We start from the raw sequence: 22467 nt of genomic DNA on the forward strand, positions 1-22467 counted from the left end.
CCACACAGTGTGTGTGTGGATAACAATGTAACAAAGTACAGAAACACAGAAGGGACCAATACACAAAACCACACAGTGTGTGTGTGTGGATAACAATGTAACAAAGTACCAGAAACATAGTAGGGACCAATACATAAAACCACACAGTGTGTGTGTGTGGATAACAATGTAACAAAGTACAGAAACACAAACAGTAGGGACCAATACATAAAACCACACAGTGTGTGTGTGTGGATAACAATGTAACAAAGTACAGAAACATAGTAGGGACCAATACATAAAACCACACAGTGTGTGTGTGGATAACAATGTAACAAAAGTACAGAAACACAGTAGGGACCAATACACAAACCCACACAGTGTGTGTGTGGATAACAATGTAACAAAGTACAGAAACACAGTAGGGACCAATACACAAACCACACAGTGTGTGTGTGTGTGGATAACAATGTAACAAAGTACAGAAACACAAGGAAAGGGGACCAATACACAACAAAACCACACAGTGTGTGTGTGGATAACAATGTAACAAAGTAGGGACCAATACACAAAACCACACAGTGTGTGTGTGGATAACAAGGTAACAAAGTACAGAAACACAGTAGGGACCAATACACAAAACCACACAGTGTGTGTGGATAACAAGGTAACAAAGTAGAAACACAGTAGGGACCAATACATAAAATCACACAGAAATCACTGCATAAGTAGCCAATGGGTCAATGTTACTATATTTTTTTATAACATTATTCTGTTTAAGTGTTTTCATTCAAATAAAGGAGTTCAACATCTGGTTGTAGGTTAAAGTTTTATTGTTCAAATTAGACTAGTTGTGTGGAATTTTTGTATTGAACCTACATTGTTTTTTCACTTCTTAACATTAAAATCCTACCTCATCCGTATTTCTTCCATTTTTTATTACATGTACAAAAAGCAAAGCAATTTATTGTTTAAAGTTTATAGAAAGTGTTCTCTATTTTATCGCTTGTACACTCGAATCCAAACAAATCAAACACGATGAATTATAAGTTAATTCCAGCAAACATGTTACTTTATGAGTAAACTTATATAAATAAATTATAATTGTGTCCGAAGAGAATATATTCAGTAAACATCTAATGCGGATGATAACTTGGTGTACACCGAAGGAATCGAACCCTGATTTTAGCTTGTAAATCTGAATATTTACCTCTGTCCCAGTGGGGGATTTATGTGGCTGGTTGTTTGTTTGTAATTAATTACAAAGCTATACAATGTGCTATCTGTACCTTGCCCATCACGAATCTCGATACCCGTTTTCTAACTGTATAAGTCCGAAGACACTGCTTTGCCACTGTCGTTTTATGTGGATTCTAAACATAGTGCCACCATTTAGAGTCTAGACCAATAGATAATTTAACCCTGATTGTGCTTTAATGTCATATAAATTGCTGTAAGTAATACAAGAATTCCACAATGGTTACTCGTAAATACACGTCTTATGATAATTCTAAAAACTTGTGATTGTAAGCAAAGAAGAACGTATAACAGTGAGTTGTAGCGGAAGACGTGTTAATATACAGGGTTGGCCCGTAAGTCCCTACCCATCCATATATCTTATGTATCTGTGTGGGCCCGGCATGGCCAAGCATGTTAAGGCGTGCGACTCGTAATCTGAGGGTCGCGGGTTCGCATCCCGATAGCGCCAAACATCCTCGCCCTTTCAGCCGTGGGAGCGTTATAATGTGACGGTCAACCCCACTATTCGTTGGTAAAAGAGTAGCCCAAGAGTAGGCGTTGGGTGGTGATGACTAGCTGCCTTCCCTCTAGACTTACACTGCTAAATTAGGGACGGCTAGCACAGATAACCCTCGAGTAGTTTTACGCGAAATTAAAAACAAAAAACAAACACATCTGTGTGGTGTCCCTCATTCTCGCTGCATAATATTATGCGACGCCATGTTCTGTGACATTTTCCTCAGCATAGCAGGGGTTATTTTCCAAATGCCGCGGTAACAGCTGCCTTCAACTCATCATTAGTATTATTGAATATAACAATAACATATGGATGGGTAGGGACTTACGGGCCCACTCTGTAGACGTACCAGATATTGCCAGGTGAAAACTGACGAAATGTTTCTGGTTGTTTATTATTCATGCGACTTAATTATTACATTTTTTAGCTGAAAAGTTTTTCTATTTGAAAACCTGGATTCCCCCTATTTATTCGTATGCTTTTATTTTAGTTAGTATATTAAGCTAAGTATTACAAATGTTGAAAAAATGGCCTATGTTATTCTTTACAGTTTGCGCGTCATCTTAAGATGAATCACATATTTTACTACAATATTCAAAGTCGAAGGAGGATTTGACCTTTACTACAATAAATGTTGTAAACCTATGATGAAAAAAATATTATTAGGCGTTACCCTAACCAATTCATGTATTGGGCGTGAGCTACAGGGTTCGTCTAGTTAAAGTGCTTTGTAATTCTTCGAAGTACTTATCTAGAAGGGATTTTTTTTTTCCTTTAACCACGTAGTAAAGTTTGAGGACTGTTAAGAAAATGGCTACATCAAATGTCATTGATCGATGTAACTGTCAAAGCTGGAGAAAAGTAAAACGTTTAATTTATTTCACTAAGTTTAAGTTAGGAAACATTTTGCTGCAGACTTGAATATTATTACGCGTATTAGGATACAGGTGTGAATTTAGTGTTTTTTGGAACCAGTTTAAAAGCGCCTCATAAAAAGCTTCTTAAAAATTATAAAAACAAAACATCTCTTTGTAGGTATGAGGACAAGGTAGCTTACTGGATGGAATGAAACAGAGGTTTGTTATAAATGGAGCTCAGTCAAAATGGATTAATGTCATAAGTGGGGTATCTCAAGGGTCATTGTTAGGACCTTTAGTTTTTAATTTGACATATATGAAGAAATGTTCAATAAATTATTTATATTTATGGATGATACCAAGATTCCGGGTACTACTGACAGTGAAGAGAAAGATTCTGATTCACGAAAGTATTTAGATTACTTTGCGAATTGTACGATTAAATAGTAGGTGGATTTTGATTTTAATAAATGCAAGGTGATTCATGTGGGTTATCATAATTTGAATTATAAATGTAATTTTTCTGGAAATAGCCTTAATGGCGTTGTGATGGAAAAGGATCTCGGTATAATAGTAGATCAGTCTCTTAAGCCGTCCAACAAATGTGCTGTCGCTAATGGGAGGGCAAGTAATATTTCAAACTGTATCTACAGAAACACTGATTACATATCTAAAACTGTTACGATTTTATTATAAAGGTCATTAGTTAGGCCACATTTGGACAGGTTAAAATCTCTGAAGTTGTTTTCTCTTACGAAACGTTCCCCCAAGTGGACAGCGGTAAGTTTATGGCTAGCAAAGCTATGATCCGAGTACAATTCCCCATGGCGGACACAGTAGGTAGGTCAATGTGATTTTGAATTAAAACAAACAAACAAACTCTTGAGAAAAAGAAACGTTACAGTAAATCTAAAAGAAACGTTACAGTGAATCTAAAAGAAACGTTAGAGTAAATCTAACTGAAATATTTAAACTTAATAAGAAGATTGATAATGTTGATGATTAATCTACTTAATGGTGAAAATGATAGGACAAGGGACACACAGTTAAAACAGCTTTATTGTTATAAAGGGTGGTTAGTCTTTAGGATGGGTTGCCTTGTTATAAAGGGTGGTTGGTCTTTAGGATGGGTTGCCTTGTTATAAAGGGTGGTTGGTCTTTAGGATGGGTTGCCTTGTTATAAAGGGTGGTTGGTCTTTAGGATGGGTTGCCTTATTATAAAGGGTGGTTGGTCTTTAGGATGGGTTGCCTTGTTATAAAGGGTGGTTGGTCTTTAGAATGGGTTGCCTTATTATAAAGGGTGGTTGGTCTTTAGGATGGGTTGCCTTGTTATAAAGGGTGGTTGATCTTTAGGATGGTTTGCCTTGTTATAAAGGGTGGTTAGTCTTTAGGATTGGTTGCCTTATTATAAAGGGTGGTTGGTCTTTAGGATGGGTTGCCTTCAAATCTGTTCGATGCACTTAATTTAAGGGATTTTAAGGAAAGGCCTGATAAATATTTGGTTAGAGCTCTCTTTGGGTGTTTAATTTATATTTCATAGTTTAGTTTAGTGGATGAGATAGCCTGGATGCACAAACAGGTCTTTTGTTGACCATAAATTATGTATGTATTTATATGTATAAACAAACCTGAGGTTTTTAAATTACTGTTAATACAAGCTTCACTGAATATTTTCGTGCAATCCTTTCAATGTTGTTTGGCATGGCCAGGTGGTTAACGCACTCGACTCGTAATCTGAGGGTTGGGGGTTCGAATCCCTTTCACACCAAACATTCTCGCCCATTCAGCCGTGGAGGTATTATAATGTGACGTACAATCCCACTATCCATTGGTGAAAGAGTAGTCCAAGAGTTGGCGGTGGGTGGTGATGACTAGCTGCCTTCCCTCTAATCTCACACTGCAAAATTAGGGACGGCTAGCGCAGATAGCCCTCCAGTAGCTTTGCGTGAAATTCAAAACAAACCAAACTAAATTAATGCGACGACAAAACCTTAATGCCCAGAACAGATTCCCCTTGGCCTTCTGATAATAATTTATTCTGAGAGAGAGAAAAGAGAAAAGTTGTTTAATGAAAGCTTAACTTTTACAAAACTGAAAATAGGTTAAAAAATCTAAATCGCTACTTTAATTGTGATGTCAAGTGATTTGCTTTGATTTGCTTCCAGCGTTTCACTTATGTTTTAGCGCCATCTACTAACATTATTGTTTTAAATAAGTTAAACAAGCCAGGAATTTTTGACATGTCTTTCTGTTCAGATTTAGTAACCACGTTTTGTTCTGAAAGAGATTATTCAGATCAAAGTTATATACTTGACTTATCTACACTTTGGATACTTTCCAATAATATTCAGTTGTCATAAAAAAAAAACCCGATAATTTCTAAGAGGGTATACAAGTCTTCAAACTGTTATTTTAAAACTTAAAAAAGTAAAAATTATTTGTGACTGAATTATAGGATTTTTCTTAATGGAGTTGGTTTACATACTTTTCAAAATAATGATGAATTTAAACATTCTATATTACAACCATGTAATACCGATCCTCCAGTAGCATAGCAGTATGTCTGGGAACTTAAACGCTAGAAACCGGGTTTCGATACCTGTGGTGGACAGAGCACAGGTAACCCATTGCATAGTGTTACGCTTAATTACAAATAAACAAAAACCTCAGAGGTGCGATCCAATCTGAATGTTGCAGGTTCGAATCCCCGTTCCTCTAAAAATGCTCGCCCTTTGAAGTTTGGAGGCGTTATAATGTGACGGTCGATCTCATTATTCGTTGGTAAAAGAATAGCTCAAGAGTTAACAGTGTGGTTGATTATTAACTGCCTTCCCTCTAGTGCTAAACTGCTAAATTAAGGATGGCTCGTGAAAAAAGCTCTCGTGTAGCTTTGCGCGAAATTCAAACCAAACCAAACCAAACCTTAAAAGTGCGACAATAGATTTATTAGTTTTAGTTAACTGAAAGCAGACCTAATATTTGATATTAAGGGTGACATTAAACATTTTGTAGCTTGTAAGTATACTTATTACGTATTGATTCAAGTAATTATATGTCTATTCTAGGGTTAAACGTAGGTTATCTATTGTTGTGCAACGAATTTCGAAGAGTAATATTTTAAGTTGTTGTACAACTGTACAAAATAACCTTATTACAATATTTATTGTTATAAGATTATATTAGAATTGACAGCCGGTTTCTCGACAAACAAATGTGTCATCCTGAAGATGACCTGGAAAGGTCGAAACGATATTCTCTGCTTTATTTGTAAGAACGTTAATACCCACACCAGGCGTCCTGAGATACATTTTTTTTTCTTTAAGTGGGCCGAGCATGGCCAGGTGGGTTAAGGCGTTCGACTCGTAATCCGAGGGTCACGGGTTCAAATACCCATCACACCAAAGATGCTCGCCCTTTCAGGGGGCATTATAATGTGACGATCAACCCCACTATTCGTTGGTAAAAGAGTAGCCCAAGAGTTGGTGGTGGGTGGTGACGACTAGCTGCCTTTCCTCTAGTCTTACACTGCTAAATTAGGAACAACTAGGGCAGATAGCCCTCGTGTAGCTTTGTGCGAAATTCATAAAACAAACAAACAAACTTTAAGTGGGTTTCTCTTCAAAAAACGTGTCATCTATTACAAAATAAAAACAAATTATTATATTGTAAATGGTTAGTTGTAGCTTGCAGTAATTTCTATAAATGTTCTTGCTGAATTTTTACCTTTTCTAGGTAATAACTTAAGTTACTTATCGCAAAATAATCACAAAGCCAATATTTTACTTCAGTACGTGTACTTTGGATTGTTTGTTTGTTATTTGTTTGTTTGTTTGTTTTTATTTCGCGCAAAGCTACACGAGGGATATCTGTGCTAGCCGTCCCTAATTTAAAAGGAAGTCAGCTAATCATCCCCACCCAAAACCCCACAGAACCCCGTTCTGTCGTGTGAAAGTGGGTTTTCTCGGGGCACTCCCGTTTCCCCCCACATCAAAATCTTTAGGCATTGGATTTCTAGATCCCAGCCCAGGCAACTCTTTTGCCAGAACCTGAATCGTGCCGTTTGATTTGATCTGGATTTGAATGAATTACATTCATGTTCACATCTGCCCAACTTGTTCCTTTCGGGACAGGTCCCGGCCTTTCTTTCCACTGCTGCCTTTGCCTCCACCCAAAACAACATTTAGAGAGACATTCTCCACCCAAAAAGTCAAGAATAATAACGATAATTAATTTATTAAAATAATAATAATAAAAAAAACCACCAATTAATCTTAATAACAATCCACGAAAGGGGACGAAGAAGAACTACAAAGTTCCTGAACACCCCAGTTGGAGAGAGAACTCTTCTGATTTCTCTCTCTCTAAACTGAACCCCTGTCACGTTAGTTTAGTTTAGTTTTATCTCCACCCATCTCTAACTCTTGGGCTACTCTTTTGCTCTCGAATAGTGAGATTGATTGTCACATTATAACGTCCCCACAGCTGAAAGGGCGAGCATGTTTGGTGTGACGAGGATTTGAACCCGAGACTCTGAGATTACGAGTCGAGCGCCTTAACTACCTGGCCATGCGGGGATCCGGTTGTATCGTACCTTGAAAGTAGATCTCGCAAGATATCGTGTTATTCGTACATGTGAAGTGGTGATACGTTAGAAAGTGTTTTAAACGGCTTTTAAGAGTAATAGTAAGAGAAACTCTCTTCATCAATGTAATAACTTAATGAAATTAGCTCTATGATCAGTCTTTTACTGAAATTGCTGGTTAATCAAAATTCGACTTCCGGATACACATCAAACCTATTACGATTGGTGGTGTACCTGGCATGGCCAGGTTATTAAAGCGCTTGACTCGCAATATGAGAGTTGTGGGTTCGAATCCCCGCAACACAAAATATTCTTGCCATTTCAACCGTGGGGGCGTTATAATATGACGGTTCCCACTATTCGTTGGTGAAAGAGTAGCTCAAGAGTTGGCGTTGGGTAGTAATGAATAGCTGCCTTTTCTTTAGTCTTTCACTGCTAAAGTAGGGACGGTTAGCGTAGATAGTCCTTGTGTAGCTTTGCACGAAATACAAAAGTAAACAAACCATTTGTGCTAGTAACACGCACCAATTTTATTTAGTGTGCATTCCAAGTAATTAAGATATATCATTACATGCTTGGTAATCGGTTGATCTTTCCACGTAAAGATATATATATACTTAAATAGCAAATGCTAAGTTAGAGACAAGTTATGTTTCGTGTCTCTTTTACATAACATAGATGTCTAACGGCGTGTAAGCTTGTAATGGTTATATGTTTTTTGTTTTACTTCAGCTTACATAGAATATCTCACACCATATCTGTTTATAATAATTAACAGTCTTTATTTTAATTTTATCACCAGTAAACCATAAAGGAAATTCTAAGAAGCAATATATTGTGGTAATAGTGTATTGTCCTCTCAAACGTAGCAAGCAATAGTATTGAGGTACTGGTATGTTGTCTTCTCAGTGAGCCTTTAAGAACGTTTGTAAAAAGTATTAACATTGAAGTTTAAATATATTAGCCTCCTAGTAAACAACAGAAAAGGTTATACCAGTGAAGTATTGGTACGTTTTTTTCCTAATAAGCCATAAACACGATTGTAAGAATGGATGTGTTTCATTTTTTGTCCAAACGTAGCCATTATGAGCAGATGCTATAATAACTCTACAGGATCAAAATCGTAAATAATACATTTCTGTGAAGAACATTCAATCAGTTGTAGGTATAAAATACTGGATACAGCTAGCATTATATGCCCCATAAACAGTAGGATGTATCTGTGGTAACATATGGGTTTATGTTTGTGGCGTAACATTATCTGGGATAATATCTAGTTTTATGTTTCAATAAACAATTTATGTAATCAAATGCTTCACTGAGTCTATTTCTGAGAGGTTTTATTATTGTTTCTTTCAGTTGTCAACTGTGTTGATCTACATCTTAACATGGCTTCCCTCATGTTTGTGTCTTCCTGTTCCTTCAGAAGATGGCGTCTGGGGTACATATTCAAGGAGTTCCTATTACTATTCCAATTATTCCTTTCCGAAAACATCAGCACCTAGAAATCCTTTCCTCCCCAAGCCACAGAAATGTTCAGACACTGGACGTACAGTTTGTACAGTTGTCGACCAGTATCCCTTGTAAGTCAAAATGTCTCTTTATTAAACCTTACAACTTGTTTAAAGTAATTAAAATAAAATAAGAAGTTGTAGAGACTTAGCTTTGATGGACTGTTTGTAGAATGTACAACGTTTTTACTTCTGTACTAAGGTTTTTATCGTTCTTGTAAGCCTTCTTAAGGTCAAAGTTATAAACCGTTCAGCATATGTTTGTTGGATGGCAAGGTCTTCTGACAGAGATCCTTCTCCTGTAACCTGGTTGTCCACGTGAAAGTATTAGAAAGTTTGCTGTGTGAATCCGTGTCAACCATTTCCTGCAGTTTAGTGAAAAAAGATTATCCAAAGATTGCTGATGTCAAAGCTGTGTACTTAGTCGAGTGTAGATTGGTGTAATTTGATGTTAAATGGATTCTTTACTTTTTCTGATTTTCCAGTGCTGAGCCGTATTAAGAATTTCGTCTTAGACCTAGTTTATAATATGTATGGTTTTGTAATTACGTTTTATTAATGCTATGTTTATGAATGTGTAAGTCCAGCTATATCTCAGCTTCGAATAAAAACAAGTGTGCTTAGCCCCAACAACAAAATTATATCACGATACTTTCTTAAAGTAGGTGAGAAACTCAAGAAGCTATGTCATGAGGTCCACATAAAAGTTTATTTCAAATATGACTCTTTTTCAAACTCTAATGAAATCGGAACAGCCCAGTTAAAACAAAAAGAATTAATCTACAAAATACACTGTACTGTACTAGACTGAAAATCCTAAAAAAAATCAGCATTGGTCAAATCAAAACAGGTCATATCATAAACTGGAGCCAACACCAAATTTTCGACGTGGCTTAGAAGTGGAAAATGATAAAAATTAAAAAATTCATTTACATCAATTTAGACCTGACTATTTTCAGCCAGGACCACGGCTAAAATTCCTGTAGTCCACCCCCAAATAAAAAAGTGTTTCTCGTTAAATCTAATAATTTCAGGCATAATTCTTCACCACAATTTATTCAGTATTGAATCTATAGATTCTAGGATTTTGTTTTATTTCCATATCATTAAGTATCTTCTGTACATCTCTTACCCCACGAGTGGGGTAAAGGTAAACTATTTAATTCTTGAGCACCCCAGATATTCAATCTCATACTACTACAACTTTGACTTTACCCTAAAGAATACCTCACTTTTTTTAGCCAAAAGAATGTCCCACCTTAGAATCACGTAAGAGCAGTCCGTTAGATTCCCACCGAAAGAGTTGTTTATATGCTCTTTGATGTAATAATTTCGTAATTTCTGCCTTTAGTTTCTTACCTACACCTTTAATTGAATGAAGTCCCATCACAAACTGAACAACTTCTTTTGCTTTAGTCTACTTCGCATATCTTAATCTACTATAACGTCCATGATTTGTAGTGTAAACGTTGATAAAAATTAGTGTGCGAGTCCTTACACGTCTTTAGTAGATTCTTTAAGGTAGTATCATTTCCTTCTAACTCAGTTCATACGTATTGCTCATGTAGCCTTACAAATTTGTTTGGTAATACAGTAAATAATAGCTGGTAATTGTTCACTGTCGTTTTTCATTCTTGCACTTCTTATCTTAAATTTCTCTCACGTTTTCATCCTCTGTTTAAATTGCATCCATTAAGTTTCCAATTTCATTTCAGTTCAAACTGACTATGAATTACATGTTATTTTGACAAAAGCGACACATTCACAGACTCACAACGCTAAAAATTCCTAACAGCCGCGAGTTCACAGCAGACGTTGAATTTTTTTTAGTTTATTTTGAATTTCGCGCAAAGCTACTCGAGGGCTATCTGTGCTAGCCGTCCATAATTTAGCAGTGTAAGACTAGAGGGAAGGCAGCTAGTCATCACCACCCACCGCCAACTCTTGGGCTACTCTTTGTGCCAACGAATAGTGGGATTGACTGTGACATCATAACGCCCTCACGGCTGAAAGGGCGAGGATGTTTGGTGCGACCAGGATTCGAACTCGCGACCCTCCTATTACGAGTCGAATGCCTTAACCACCTGGCCTTGTGGGGCCTAGACATAGTGTGAGGGATACATGAAATACCGTTTTTATTCGTTTATAAGACGATTCGCTTATAAGACGGGTCCCAACTTCACCTGAGAGATTGTCGATATTCTGTTTAGACTCGTTTATAAGACGAAGGAAGGAAAGCAGGTAACGAGAGAAAAGTGAGAAAAATGGAAATGAATAGAAACATAATTTTGGGTTTCGTATACGATATTTCGATTTCAGATTGGAAGGAGAAAAATAGAAGAGATAGAAAAGTGAAAATAAATGAATAAATCCAAACTCGGTGTTCAAGCGTTTAATGGAATTTCATCAACTATTTCATTTACTGTATGATAAATATTCACATTTAAAACACATAACAAAGAACAATCTAACGCACAAAACTTATCACAACATATTTCAGTATCAAAGTACGTTTATGCTAACTTTTAAACCACATTTCTTCAAAGTATTAAAAGAGTTTACGCAAACTGCACTTTAATAGAACACAGCAAATCAGTATGCAAGTTATGAAATTCAAAAGCCTTCAAATTATTCGTTGTCGCTATCTCCAAACAGTTCATAAAACTGCTCCTCGGACAATCCATCATCGTAGAGGTCACATTCCTCCGTGTTCTCCTCCTGCTCTACGTCATCTCTGCCGCCGATAAACTCACTGAAAAGTTCATCATCCTCACTGCCGTCAATGGAATTCGAAATTCCGCATTTGAGGTACGATCTGATAACCATATCTGACGGAATCTCGTTCCAAGAGTCCACAATCCACTGACAAACTGTAGCTAATTCCGGTCGTTTAAGGTTTCCCGCCTTCGTCAGCTGCTTCTCACCGTTGACCATCCATTCATTCCATTTCTGCCTCATATGCACCTTGAACGGTTTGTTGAGACAAACATCCAGTGGCTGGAGAACTGAGGTGCATCCGCCTGGTATCACACACTGGTACGTTCTGTTTCTCTTCAGCTCACTTTTCACAGAGTCCAATAAATGTGCACGAAACATATCCCACACAAGCATGGACTTTTCATTCAGCAGTGCACCTGGTCTTGGAGGAAGCGTTTCGTAGTTTTTCTTCCTTCATTCTCCAATCCCGGACCGTTTTCTCAGTTACGCCGAACTCCCGCTCTGCTGCACAGTTGGAACTTCCCTTAGCAAACTCAACGACTTTCAGCTTAAATGATACATCATATGAGTGTCTCTTTCTCTTCTGTGACATGATAGTAACGGTAAATTTTTGCTGTTTATTGAATACCAGTAGGTGTTGACAACAAGGTACTTACCAACAGCAAGCTAGTGCCGAGAAGCAGCCAAGGTAGCAACCAAGTGTTCGGGAAGAAACCGACAAGATGCTAAAAGATGTGTCTTTATTGATTCTTCTTCGTTAGCACTGTGGATGCATTGTGCTTACCGGTATGACGTTATAGGGAAAACGAAGTCCCGCGCGCCCTTCAACGAACGATGCGCTGACTCACAATCACAGATCTAATAATAACAAGATAGCTCACTTCCCTATTTTCACTGTCTGAAATATCTGCACAGTTCTGAGTGAACTAAATTTATTTTCTATGTCTGTAGACCTCGCTTATAAGACGGGCCCCCCAATTTGAGCCCGAAATCTCGAGGAAAAATCCCCGTCTTATAAGCGAGTAAACACGGTAGTTCTTTATAATGTCGAAAAAGATGTGGTTCTTCCTCACAGCATTTCACCAATAAAGGTAGCTCAGTGTTGTCCAGAACCTCAGAATAAAAACTAGAAGGTATTCAACATTTCTTAAGATTCAGATATAGCTCCGGACTGTTCCCTACTTTTAATATACTTCATTTAACCTCGGGCTCTTGGCTTTCTTACCAGAGCCTTCATCGAGCAACAATGAACCAAAAAGTAGAAATTCGTTTCTCTGTGAAACAACTGTTCAAATACAAGCGTCTTAGCAACAATCTTAACACTACCTGAAATTGGATATTGGGCTTTGTTTGGTTTTGATGAGCAGTCCGTTACTGACTATTTCGAATGTGGTTGTCAGGTTGTGGTTCACTACTAGCTGAAACAAGTTGACTATACAACATTCGTATTTCTCTCTAAAGTTGGTGATATTTGGCATATTTTACTGAAAAACTCACGAGAGTAAAACCACGAAAATAATTACACAGACGATTCAGAAACGACATCTAACTTTCGAAGAAAAACGTCCATCACTATCCCAAACATGACTGAGGACTTGCAACGCTAAAATTCGGGTTTCGATACCCATGGTGGGCAGATAACCCATTGTGTAACTGTGTTTAACAACAAACAATACACTGTTGAGGTATGAGGCTTCTGCTAGAAAGCCGAAAGAAAACTATTCAACGAAGATATACGTTCGTTCGTATTTTTCACACTTATTTAAATTATTTGCGAGTTTTTAAAAATTAACGTTGTATCTTAGCTTGCCACAAATAACGAATATACCATTCATACATTCAGTTGTTAACACTGCGTCTCACTCATAATCAACCATGAGTTGCTATTCTGGTATTGTTAAGTAGCTGGAGTACATCTCCCCTGGTTGAAAGTTATGTAAATTTATGATTAATGAAATGCTGTCTTAGGACATGAAAAGCTGCTTTCCTTTTTTCATATAATTGTATAAAAAACGCAAAAACGTTCATAACAACTAAAAACTACAAAATGTGAAACCGCAAGCTTCTAAGTATCTCCACATGTACCCAATGAACTTTCATACCAATTTTTTTTTTTTGGTTTGGTTAGTTTTGGATTTCACGCAAAGCTACACGAGGGCTATCTGCACTAACCGTCCTTCATTTAGCAGTGTAGAACTAGAGGGAAGACAGCTAATCATCACTACTTACCGCCAACTCTTAGGCTATTCTTTTACCAACGAAAAGTGGGATTGACCGTGACATTATAACGCCCCCACGGCTGGGAGGGCGAGCATGTTTGGCGCGACTCGGGGTATTCGAAAAGACACTAAGGTTGTATAATATCACGATGTAATGTGCACGAAATAGGCTAATATGAATGAATATTGTAAACCTAACATTTAAATAAAGTGTAGTAATGTTACATAAATTATATGAAGTTGTTATCTACCTACTCGTTGGCGGAACTCCAACCTGGAATTAAAGCTGGAGGAATAATTATGTTGAAAAAGATTAAACTTCAAACACGGAAAAATAACATTTGTTATTTTGAATTTCGCGCAAAGCTACACGAGGGCTATCTGCGCTAGCCGTCACTAATTTAGCAGTGAAAGGCTACAGGGAAGGCAGCTAGTATTCACCACCCACCGCCAACTCTTAGGCTACTCTTTTACCAACGAATAGTGCAATTGACCGCACATTATAACGCCCCCATGGCTGAGAGGGCGAACATGTTTGGTGCGACGGAGATTCGAATTCGCGACCCTCAGATTACGAGTCGAACGCCTTAACTCACCTGGCCATACCGGGTCTCACAGTGGATGAAACTTTATATATGTGTATTTCATGTTGGACAGCTAGGTGAAGTACTGAACGTAATGTTTCAATCTCAAGTGTCTATAACTTACTGTCAGACACGTTATTACACAGTTGTGTTCTTTTATTGGTCTACTGAAAACTTTAAAAATAAACAAGGGCGTCCATAGTCTTTCAGCCATCGCGTCAGAAAAAGTTGATTCTTACGTGTGCATTTTTTGTGGAATTTCACTGACATGTGATTTCCAGGTGAACTTGATGGAAATGGTGGGTTTGAGGATTAGTGGGCATGCGTAGACTTGGTGGAAGATAGTTAAGGGATATTGTGTGAAGCAAGTGGCGGATCCACCAGTGTTTAATGATTTGTTTTGTTTCACGTGGACGGTTTGTGAGTAAACTTAAAATACGTCGGTACAATATTATACAACTCAAGTTTGAATTCAAATCCAATGAATTTTTGTTTGTTTGGTTTTGAATTTCGCACAAAGCTACTCGAGGGCTATCTGTGCTAGCCGTTCCTAATTTAGCAGTGTAAGACTAGAGGGAAGGCAGCTAGTCATCACTACCCTCCGCCAACTCTTGGGCTATTCTTTTACCAACGAATAGTGGGATTGACCGTCACATTATAACGCCCCCACGGCTGAAAGGGCGAGCATGTTTGGCGCGACTGGGATGCGAACCCGCGACCCTCAGATTACGAGTCGCACGCCTTAACACGCTTGGCCATGCCGGGCCCAGTCCAATGAAAGCTTGGTGGTTGTTTTTTAACATCTGAGTGAACAACAACTTTGACATTATTATTACTAAATCCATGAAAAACGAGCGTAGAATTATTTGGTGATTAGGGCGCTCGACTCGCAACCTGCAGGTCGAGGATTTGAATTCCCGTTACCGAATATCTTCGCCCTTTAGGCCCTGGGGGAGTTATAATGTTTCGGTCTGTCCCACTTTTCGTTGGTTAAAGAGTATCACAGAAGTTGGCGGTAGGTGTTGTTGACTAGCTACGTTTCCTTTAGTCTATCGCTGCTAAACTAAAGACTGCTAGCACGATGTAGCTAGACCTCGTGCAGTCTTGCGTGAAATTCAAACCAGACAAATAAACCATGAAAAACCGTTTCAAAATATCTATATTTACATGAATATTACTGCAATTATACACACTGACACTGCCCTGGAAGGGGTTAGTGTAAGTTCAAGTAATTGTAATAATATTCTCCAGAAACCAGTTCCTATCTACCAGAGGAGAAGAAGAGGCTAAGTACACATGACCCTCGCAGCTTTATAACACCTGAACTCCGATAAAGATCACCTGACTTGCAGTTTCTCTGTGCCGTATTTTCGGTGTTTGAAATAAGTTTATTATATTCTAGACACCAGAAACTTACCTATACAGTTATGTAAACTGATAAAACAAAAGCCGTTTGGGTTTGAGGATTTCGCTCCTTTCTTAGGAATGACTGTTAAAAAAGTGTTGTAATAACAAGAGAGATGAATAAAGAAAGCGATGTAGGTTATTGATAAGACGGCTGGACGAGTTTCTAAGGACAGCGTTGGTCGATTCGGTCTTCACAAGGGATCAAACTTTGTTAAACGCTTCTTAGATATTTTTACATATATATACTCAGGCGACACTCCAAAATGTCCCGTATCAATCGGATCAAATCTGTAATCTACCTCTCGATATAATAAACAGGCCCATTACAGGTTTGATCGGAGATCGTTACGGGAAATTTTGGAGTATAACCTGAGTGACTGAGGGTTATATAATTATTAATTAGAATTGCTTTTATGGAATATACTTCGCTAAGGGGTAATGAAGGTAACTTTAATACATTTAGCAAATAGATTCGTCGCTAGCAGCAACAGTTGTTGTATGATGCTACTGTTTCCACTGCTGTTTATAGAGAAAAACTTAAAACTTCGCCAGAATATTAAGAGATAAGGTCTTGCTTTATTAAAAATGAAGTACAGAATTTTTTTCCCAAGTTTGTGACTATTGTTCTTTAACTAATGACGTAAGCGACATCTGTGGTGAATCGGTGTGCGTGTATTTTGTAATTGTTCGTCAAAAGTGGAGGCTTTTCAAGTATAAAATATTTGTTACCCAATAAGAACGATACGATAACTATATTCGGGTGGCTCAAAGCCAGTTTAATTACCTGAGAAACTATACTTAGGGCTAACGTTAAGTCGTGGAGACCGAAATGCTTTTTTTTTTGTTTTTTACTTTCACGCAAAGCTATTCGAGGGCTATCTGCGCTAGCCGTCCCTAATTTAGCAGTGTAAGACTAGAGGGAAGGCAGCTAGTCATCACCACCCACCGCTAACTCTTGGGCTACTCTTTTACCAACGAATAGTGGGATTGACCGTCACGTTATAACGTCCCCACGATTTAAAGGGCAAGCATACTTGATGCGAACGGGATTCGAACCCGCGACCCTCGGATTACGAGTCGAACGCCTTAACCCACCTGGCCATGCCGGGCCCGACCGAAATGCCACTCACAGCGGAGGTGCTGGAAACAAATTAAAAGAGGGTTCGCTTTATCGTCTTATGGCGCTGTAAGCTATTGGGTTCTCAGACAAGTGTCATGCATTCTTTTGCTTTTCTCTGATGGTAACTTTCTTGATTTTCATGTCGTCCTGCATGACCACGTGGTTAGGGCGCTCGACTTCCACTCTGCGGGACGCGGGTACAAATTCTCGTCTCACCATGCATGCTTGCCTCTTCAGCTGTGGGGGCGTATAAATGTTTCGGTCAATTCCAGTATTCGTTAGTGAAAGGAGTAGCCTAAAAGTTGGCGGCGAGTTGTGATGCCTTTCCTTTCACTGGTAACTCAGGGACGGTTAGCGCAAAAAAAGTCCTCGTGTAGCGTCGCGCGCAATTCATCACAAACCTAATTTTGATGCAGTTTTCGCTAGAATGGTTTTCCAAAAATGAAAAATATTTCTTTATTCACGTACCTGGCTCATAACTAGTGAGTCTCCAAACATAATCACCAATGAGTTATTAAATTATCTCTTTCCTGATGGGTTTTTTCCTTTCCGGTTTAGGTTCCAGTCGGGCGGTAATTGAGTATTAGGAGCTCGATCAGTGAAAGTGGACGTTTCTTGTTCCACTCACCCTCCTTCACAAATACAACAAATTTTTAGGTAGACAGTTTGATCTGTTTCGTGTTTTAGTTTTAGCATATAATCCTCTCCTTTCAACTAAGTCAGAATTTACTTAGAGCAAGTGATTGTTTGTTTGTTTTTTGAAATCTCGCGCAAAGTTACACGAGGGCTATATCTGCGCTAGCCGTCCCTAATTTAGCAGTGTAATACTAGAGGGAAGGCAGCTAGTCATCACCACCCACCGCCAATTTTTGGGCTACTCTTTCACCAACGAATAGTGGGATTGACCGTCACGTTATAACGTCCCCACGATTGAAAGGGCGAGCATGTTTGATGCAAACGAGATTCGAACCCGCGACCCTCAGATTACGAGTCGAGTGCCCTAACCACCTGACCAGAGCAAGCGAATGAATGTTTGGAATACAGTAAGAAGCAACACAATGGGCTATCTGTGCTCTGTCCGCCACGGGTATCGAAACTCGGATTCTAGCGGCGTGAGTCCATCGAAAAACTGGAAATGGGGATGGGGGAACAAGTAATATCTAAAAGAAGAAGCAGCGCCACCAGTAGAGTCCAGTTTTGTTTCCAGTTCGGACGACTATTTTGGATCTTCATTGCAGGATGAAGAGAAAATATCTGATTTCTGAGCATCATGGTTTTCAAACCTAAATAACCATTACGATTAAAGAAAAAGGGGTCGCTGAATTAGTGCACGAGAGTGAGGGGTCTGGGCGAAACAAATTCAGTAAATGTGAGCATCCACATTAGCCGCGGGCATCATGAGTGGCACCGCTGAAATAGAACCTTTATTTCAGTGATGCCGAGAAATCCCACTTGTAGAGAAAAAATATATATATGTAAAAACGGCTGGTTTGGGTTGAGAAAACATTTTACGTAGAGGAGCGAGGGTCGAAACGTTGTTCGATCCTCTACACCAAAGTTTTCTTAACCCAAACCAGCCTTTTTTGTATATATATTAGAATCATTATTTTCTCTTTCTCTTTGCTCGGCGCAAATGGAACTATCCAATCAGAAGCGAGGGTAACAAAACACGTGAAACATGGACGATTTACTGAGTGCAGCGGAATCTTCCATTGCACAATTGCAAATTAAGCATATATATATATATATAGACATTTCCGAAACGCATAATACTCTGATGACATCGCAAGCGTTCTTAGTGTTTATGGTGAGTAAAAGGTCTTTTTTTTTTTATAAATAAACAGGGTTTTCATTGAGTCCCATAGTAACCTTGATACTTTAATTGTTTATAGAGGACTTTAAAGTTGCCCTTCTACTGAAAAATATTAATGTGCAATTAATCACTATATCTTTGCTAAAAATTAACACTGTTAAGCAATTACAGTGAGCATGAAAATTATTAATAATGTATTTTTGATAAAAACGTTAATAAAGAAAAAAAGCAAAACAATGAATTTTCAATTCGCGTCTGGTGTGGACATACAGTCTGCCGCGCCGCTTGTGGCCGTGTAGATGCGTCTGAGGACAGGTTATTTTCGAAATTCTAGAGGGATGTTTCAACATTTTTATTTGTTTATTTTGTTTGGAAATTAACATTGATGAATAATTTAATTGAACGTACAGTCAAGAGGCGTGGCTAGTAAGAAGTTAAATTATAATGTACAATACAAAATCATAACATATATCACGTGAGGTATAATAACACGATGTAAGTATAGTATTATTTCCAAGAAATATAATAATGTGGAATAACGTATTCCTTATTGAAAGTAACAAACATAATTAATTTAAATAAACTAAATTCATTTAGAAAATTTATAATTAAGTACCTCAAACGATGTATTTATACATGTGTGGGTATTGTACATTACGAAGACCTCTACTGGTAATGACGAAGTCTGGATGTGTTTACACAGTATTTGATTTCCACTGAAAAAGTTAAATTATACAAGGAGTTTTTACCAAGGACATATAAATGATTAAAATTGTTTATATAGGTCAATGAAAATAAGGCCCGGCATGGCCAGGTGGTTAAGGCACTCGACTCGTAATCCGAGGGGTGCGGGTTCGAATCCCCGTCACACCAAACATGCTCACCTTTTCAGCCGTGGGAGCGTTATAATGTGACGGTCAATCCCACCATTCGTTGGTAAAAGAGTAGCCTAAGGGGTGGCAGTGGATGGTGATGACTAGCTGCCTTCCCTCTAGTCTTACACTGCTAAATTAGGGACGGCTAGCGCAGATAGCCCTCGAGTAGCTTTGCGCAAAATTAAAAAAAACAAAAACAAAACAGAAGATCCGTATTATTACAGCCACCAGGATTCAGAGTTCTTGTTGTTGTTTTCAGTAATGAAGCTTGAATCACGCGGAACCTGAGATCCACAGTCTGGCACGCCAACCACTGGGTTACCCTTGGCCCGTCAGATATGATTTCAGGTCTGATGTATTCTGTATATAATCTCGGCACTCTTACATTCCCTGTATGATCTCAAGACTGGTTACTTCTTTGTATGATTTCGGCATTGTTGCACGTTTTGTATGATTTCAGAACTATTGTATTCTCTGTATCATCTCGTGATTGTCACATTACTTTTTAGATCTCGGGACTGTTAATACTGTATGATCTCCGAATTGTTGTATTTCTGATATGATCTTAGAACTGTTGTATTCCTAGTATGACCTCAGGACTATTATACTTCTAGTAAAATCTCGTATACATTCTCACTATTATGAACTATATTAAACATAAAATATTCAATGTGTCTTATTTCTATAGTGGCAGCTACTGCGCGTTTCCGTATTGTTGTTCTTTTTTTCATACTGAGTAACGTCGATTATTTATTGTAATAGCAATAAGAAATCTTTATATGTTTTGTACTGAAATGTGTACAGAAACTGGTATTTAACTGCAAAATATATGAAGTATAATCGATAGTTCCAACGAAGTGTGGCGTTTTCGAAAGGCCATTCATGTAAAAAAAGTTGCAATTTTTTATATCTTAAACGATAGTTTCAGTTGTATTAATTCAGCCGTTTACAGGAAACAAAATAGAACTAACCTTCCTTTGTTCTTACAGTGAACTAAACAGAACTAACATTCTTCTATTGTTTCACTCCTGTTTTCAGTGACCATATTTTTGATGTTTTGAACAAAGTCAAAACAAGGGGGTTTAACTTCAGTTCAGTGTTCTTTGATGAACGTGAAGGAGATGCCGAACCCACGATATTACCAGAGTTTCCAGTTGCCCCCGAAGAGACAAAGAAACACGAAGGTTTCCTCATCTACCAAACCTCTGTCCATTACCAGTACAGTAAACCCACTACAAAGTCTTGGGATTATGGACCTCATGCATATCCAAGACATACGAAAGTGACTCATCCTCATCTACTGACGCAGCTTCCATTTCATGCCCACCGGTAAGTGTTCCTCATTCATCCTCAACTATTGACACAGCTTCCAGTTCATGCCCACCTGTAAGTGTTCCTAATCCATTCTCATCTACTGACACAACTTCCAGTTCATGCCCACTGGTAAGTGTTCCTCATCCATCCTCATCTACTGACACAGCTTCCATTTCATGCCCTCCGGTAAGTGTTCCTCATTCATCCTCAACTATTGACACAGCTTCCAGTTCATGCCCACCGGTAAGTGTTCCTCATTCATCCTCAACTATTGACACAGCTTCCAGTTCATGCCCGCCGGTAAGTGTTCCTAATCCATTCTCATCTACTGACGCAGCTTCCATTTCATGCCCACCGGTAAGTATTCCTCATTCATCCTCATCTACTGACACAACTTCCATTTCATGCCCACTGGTAAGTATTCCTCATTCATCCTCATCTACTGACACAGCTTCCAGTTCATGCTCACCGGTAAGTGTTCCTCATCCATCCTCATCTATTGACACAGCTTCCATTTCATGCCCACTGGTAAGTGTTCCTGATTCATCCTCATCTATTGACACAGCTTCCATTTTATGCCCACCGGTAAGTGTTCCTCCTCACTGATTAAGTGATCTGCTCATAGATCTGAGAAATTACAAATGTAGGAGCCGATTAAGTTTTGACCAAATGGCATTTACAGTAGTTGTGGAAATTCGGGCCAAGTAAGCAGTTATACAACTGGAGTCCTTTCACTGATTTATATGACGTTTATGAACATTTTTTAAAGAATTAACCAAAGTACATGACGTTTTTATCAGAGAATGTTTCTAACGATTACCTAGATATGGATAAACCAGCTAAGACGTATATGTGCTGCTTGTCTAAGGGGAATAAAAATAATCACTATAAACGCAATAAACCGTTCATCTAGTTACTTCAGCTTTAAGTGTCAGAGTGAAAATTATTGTACTTGATTTTCGAGTGAACGCCAATACTATTTACTCTCACTCTGACTAATGTTATCACCGTTTTTCCCTGGTTTATTTTTATGTATACAACACGTATCAAATACATAACTACTTTTCAGGCACATTGTAAAGTAAGTAGAAAAATCAATGTTTTTGAGCACAATAAAAGGTACGCTAACACAATTGACACCAGTCCTGATGGTAGCATTACTAAAACACACATCAAAGAGATAGGCTTAATTATTTTTAGATTTATTTCTCAACCCAAACATTTAAACGTCCTGATGTATGTCAGCGTGTTTCACCAAAACACGTTATCAATGTAAATTGTATGTTAACTTCTTCCAACCAGTAACCCCCAACACCCAAAAACAGGAGGCTAAAGTATGTACATGTTTGTTTGTTTGTTTTTGAATTTTGCGCTAAGCTACACGAGGGCTGTCTGCGCTAGCCGTCCCTAATTTAGCAGTGTAAGACTAGAGGGAAGGCAGCTAATCATCACCACCCACCGCCCAACTCTTCGGCTACTGTTTTACCAACAAATAGTGGGATTGACCGTAACATTGTAACGCCCCCACAGCTGAAAGCATGTTTGGTGCGACAGGGATTCGAACCCGCGACCCTCATATTACGAGTCGAACGCCTTAACCCACCTGGCTATGCCGTGCCCGTATGTACATGTAAAACACTAACATATTTTCCCCGGGATTAAAATCCCATAATAGTTTTAAAGGCGTCAATACCTGTAGGGTAGGTGGAGCACTTGCCCTGACAATAATTTG

At 38.4% G+C, this 22467-nt stretch overlaps 2 protein-coding genes across 2 annotated transcripts in view; one reads left to right on the top strand and one right to left on the bottom strand.

The window, feature by feature from the left end:
• Positions 1 to 22467, bottom strand: part of LOC143247943 (coiled-coil domain-containing protein CG32809-like) — a 472276-nt gene that overhangs the window by 307613 nt on the left and 142196 nt on the right. The window lies entirely within an intron of this gene.
• Positions 8534 to 22467, top strand: part of LOC143246551 (uncharacterized) — a gene marked incomplete at its 5' end in the record, with an annotated part of 32931 nt that continues 18997 nt past the window's right edge. Inside the window, 2 exon segments of the mRNA XM_076493447.1 lie at positions 8534 to 8757; positions 20460 to 20750. Of these exon segments, the coding sequence (XP_076349562.1) occupies positions 8534 to 8757; positions 20460 to 20750 (515 nt within the window).

This window comes from Tachypleus tridentatus, chromosome 3 (genome assembly GCF_004210375.1).
Source record: "Tachypleus tridentatus isolate NWPU-2018 chromosome 3, ASM421037v1, whole genome shotgun sequence".
NCBI lineage: Eukaryota > Metazoa > Arthropoda > Merostomata > Xiphosura > Limulidae > Tachypleus > Tachypleus tridentatus.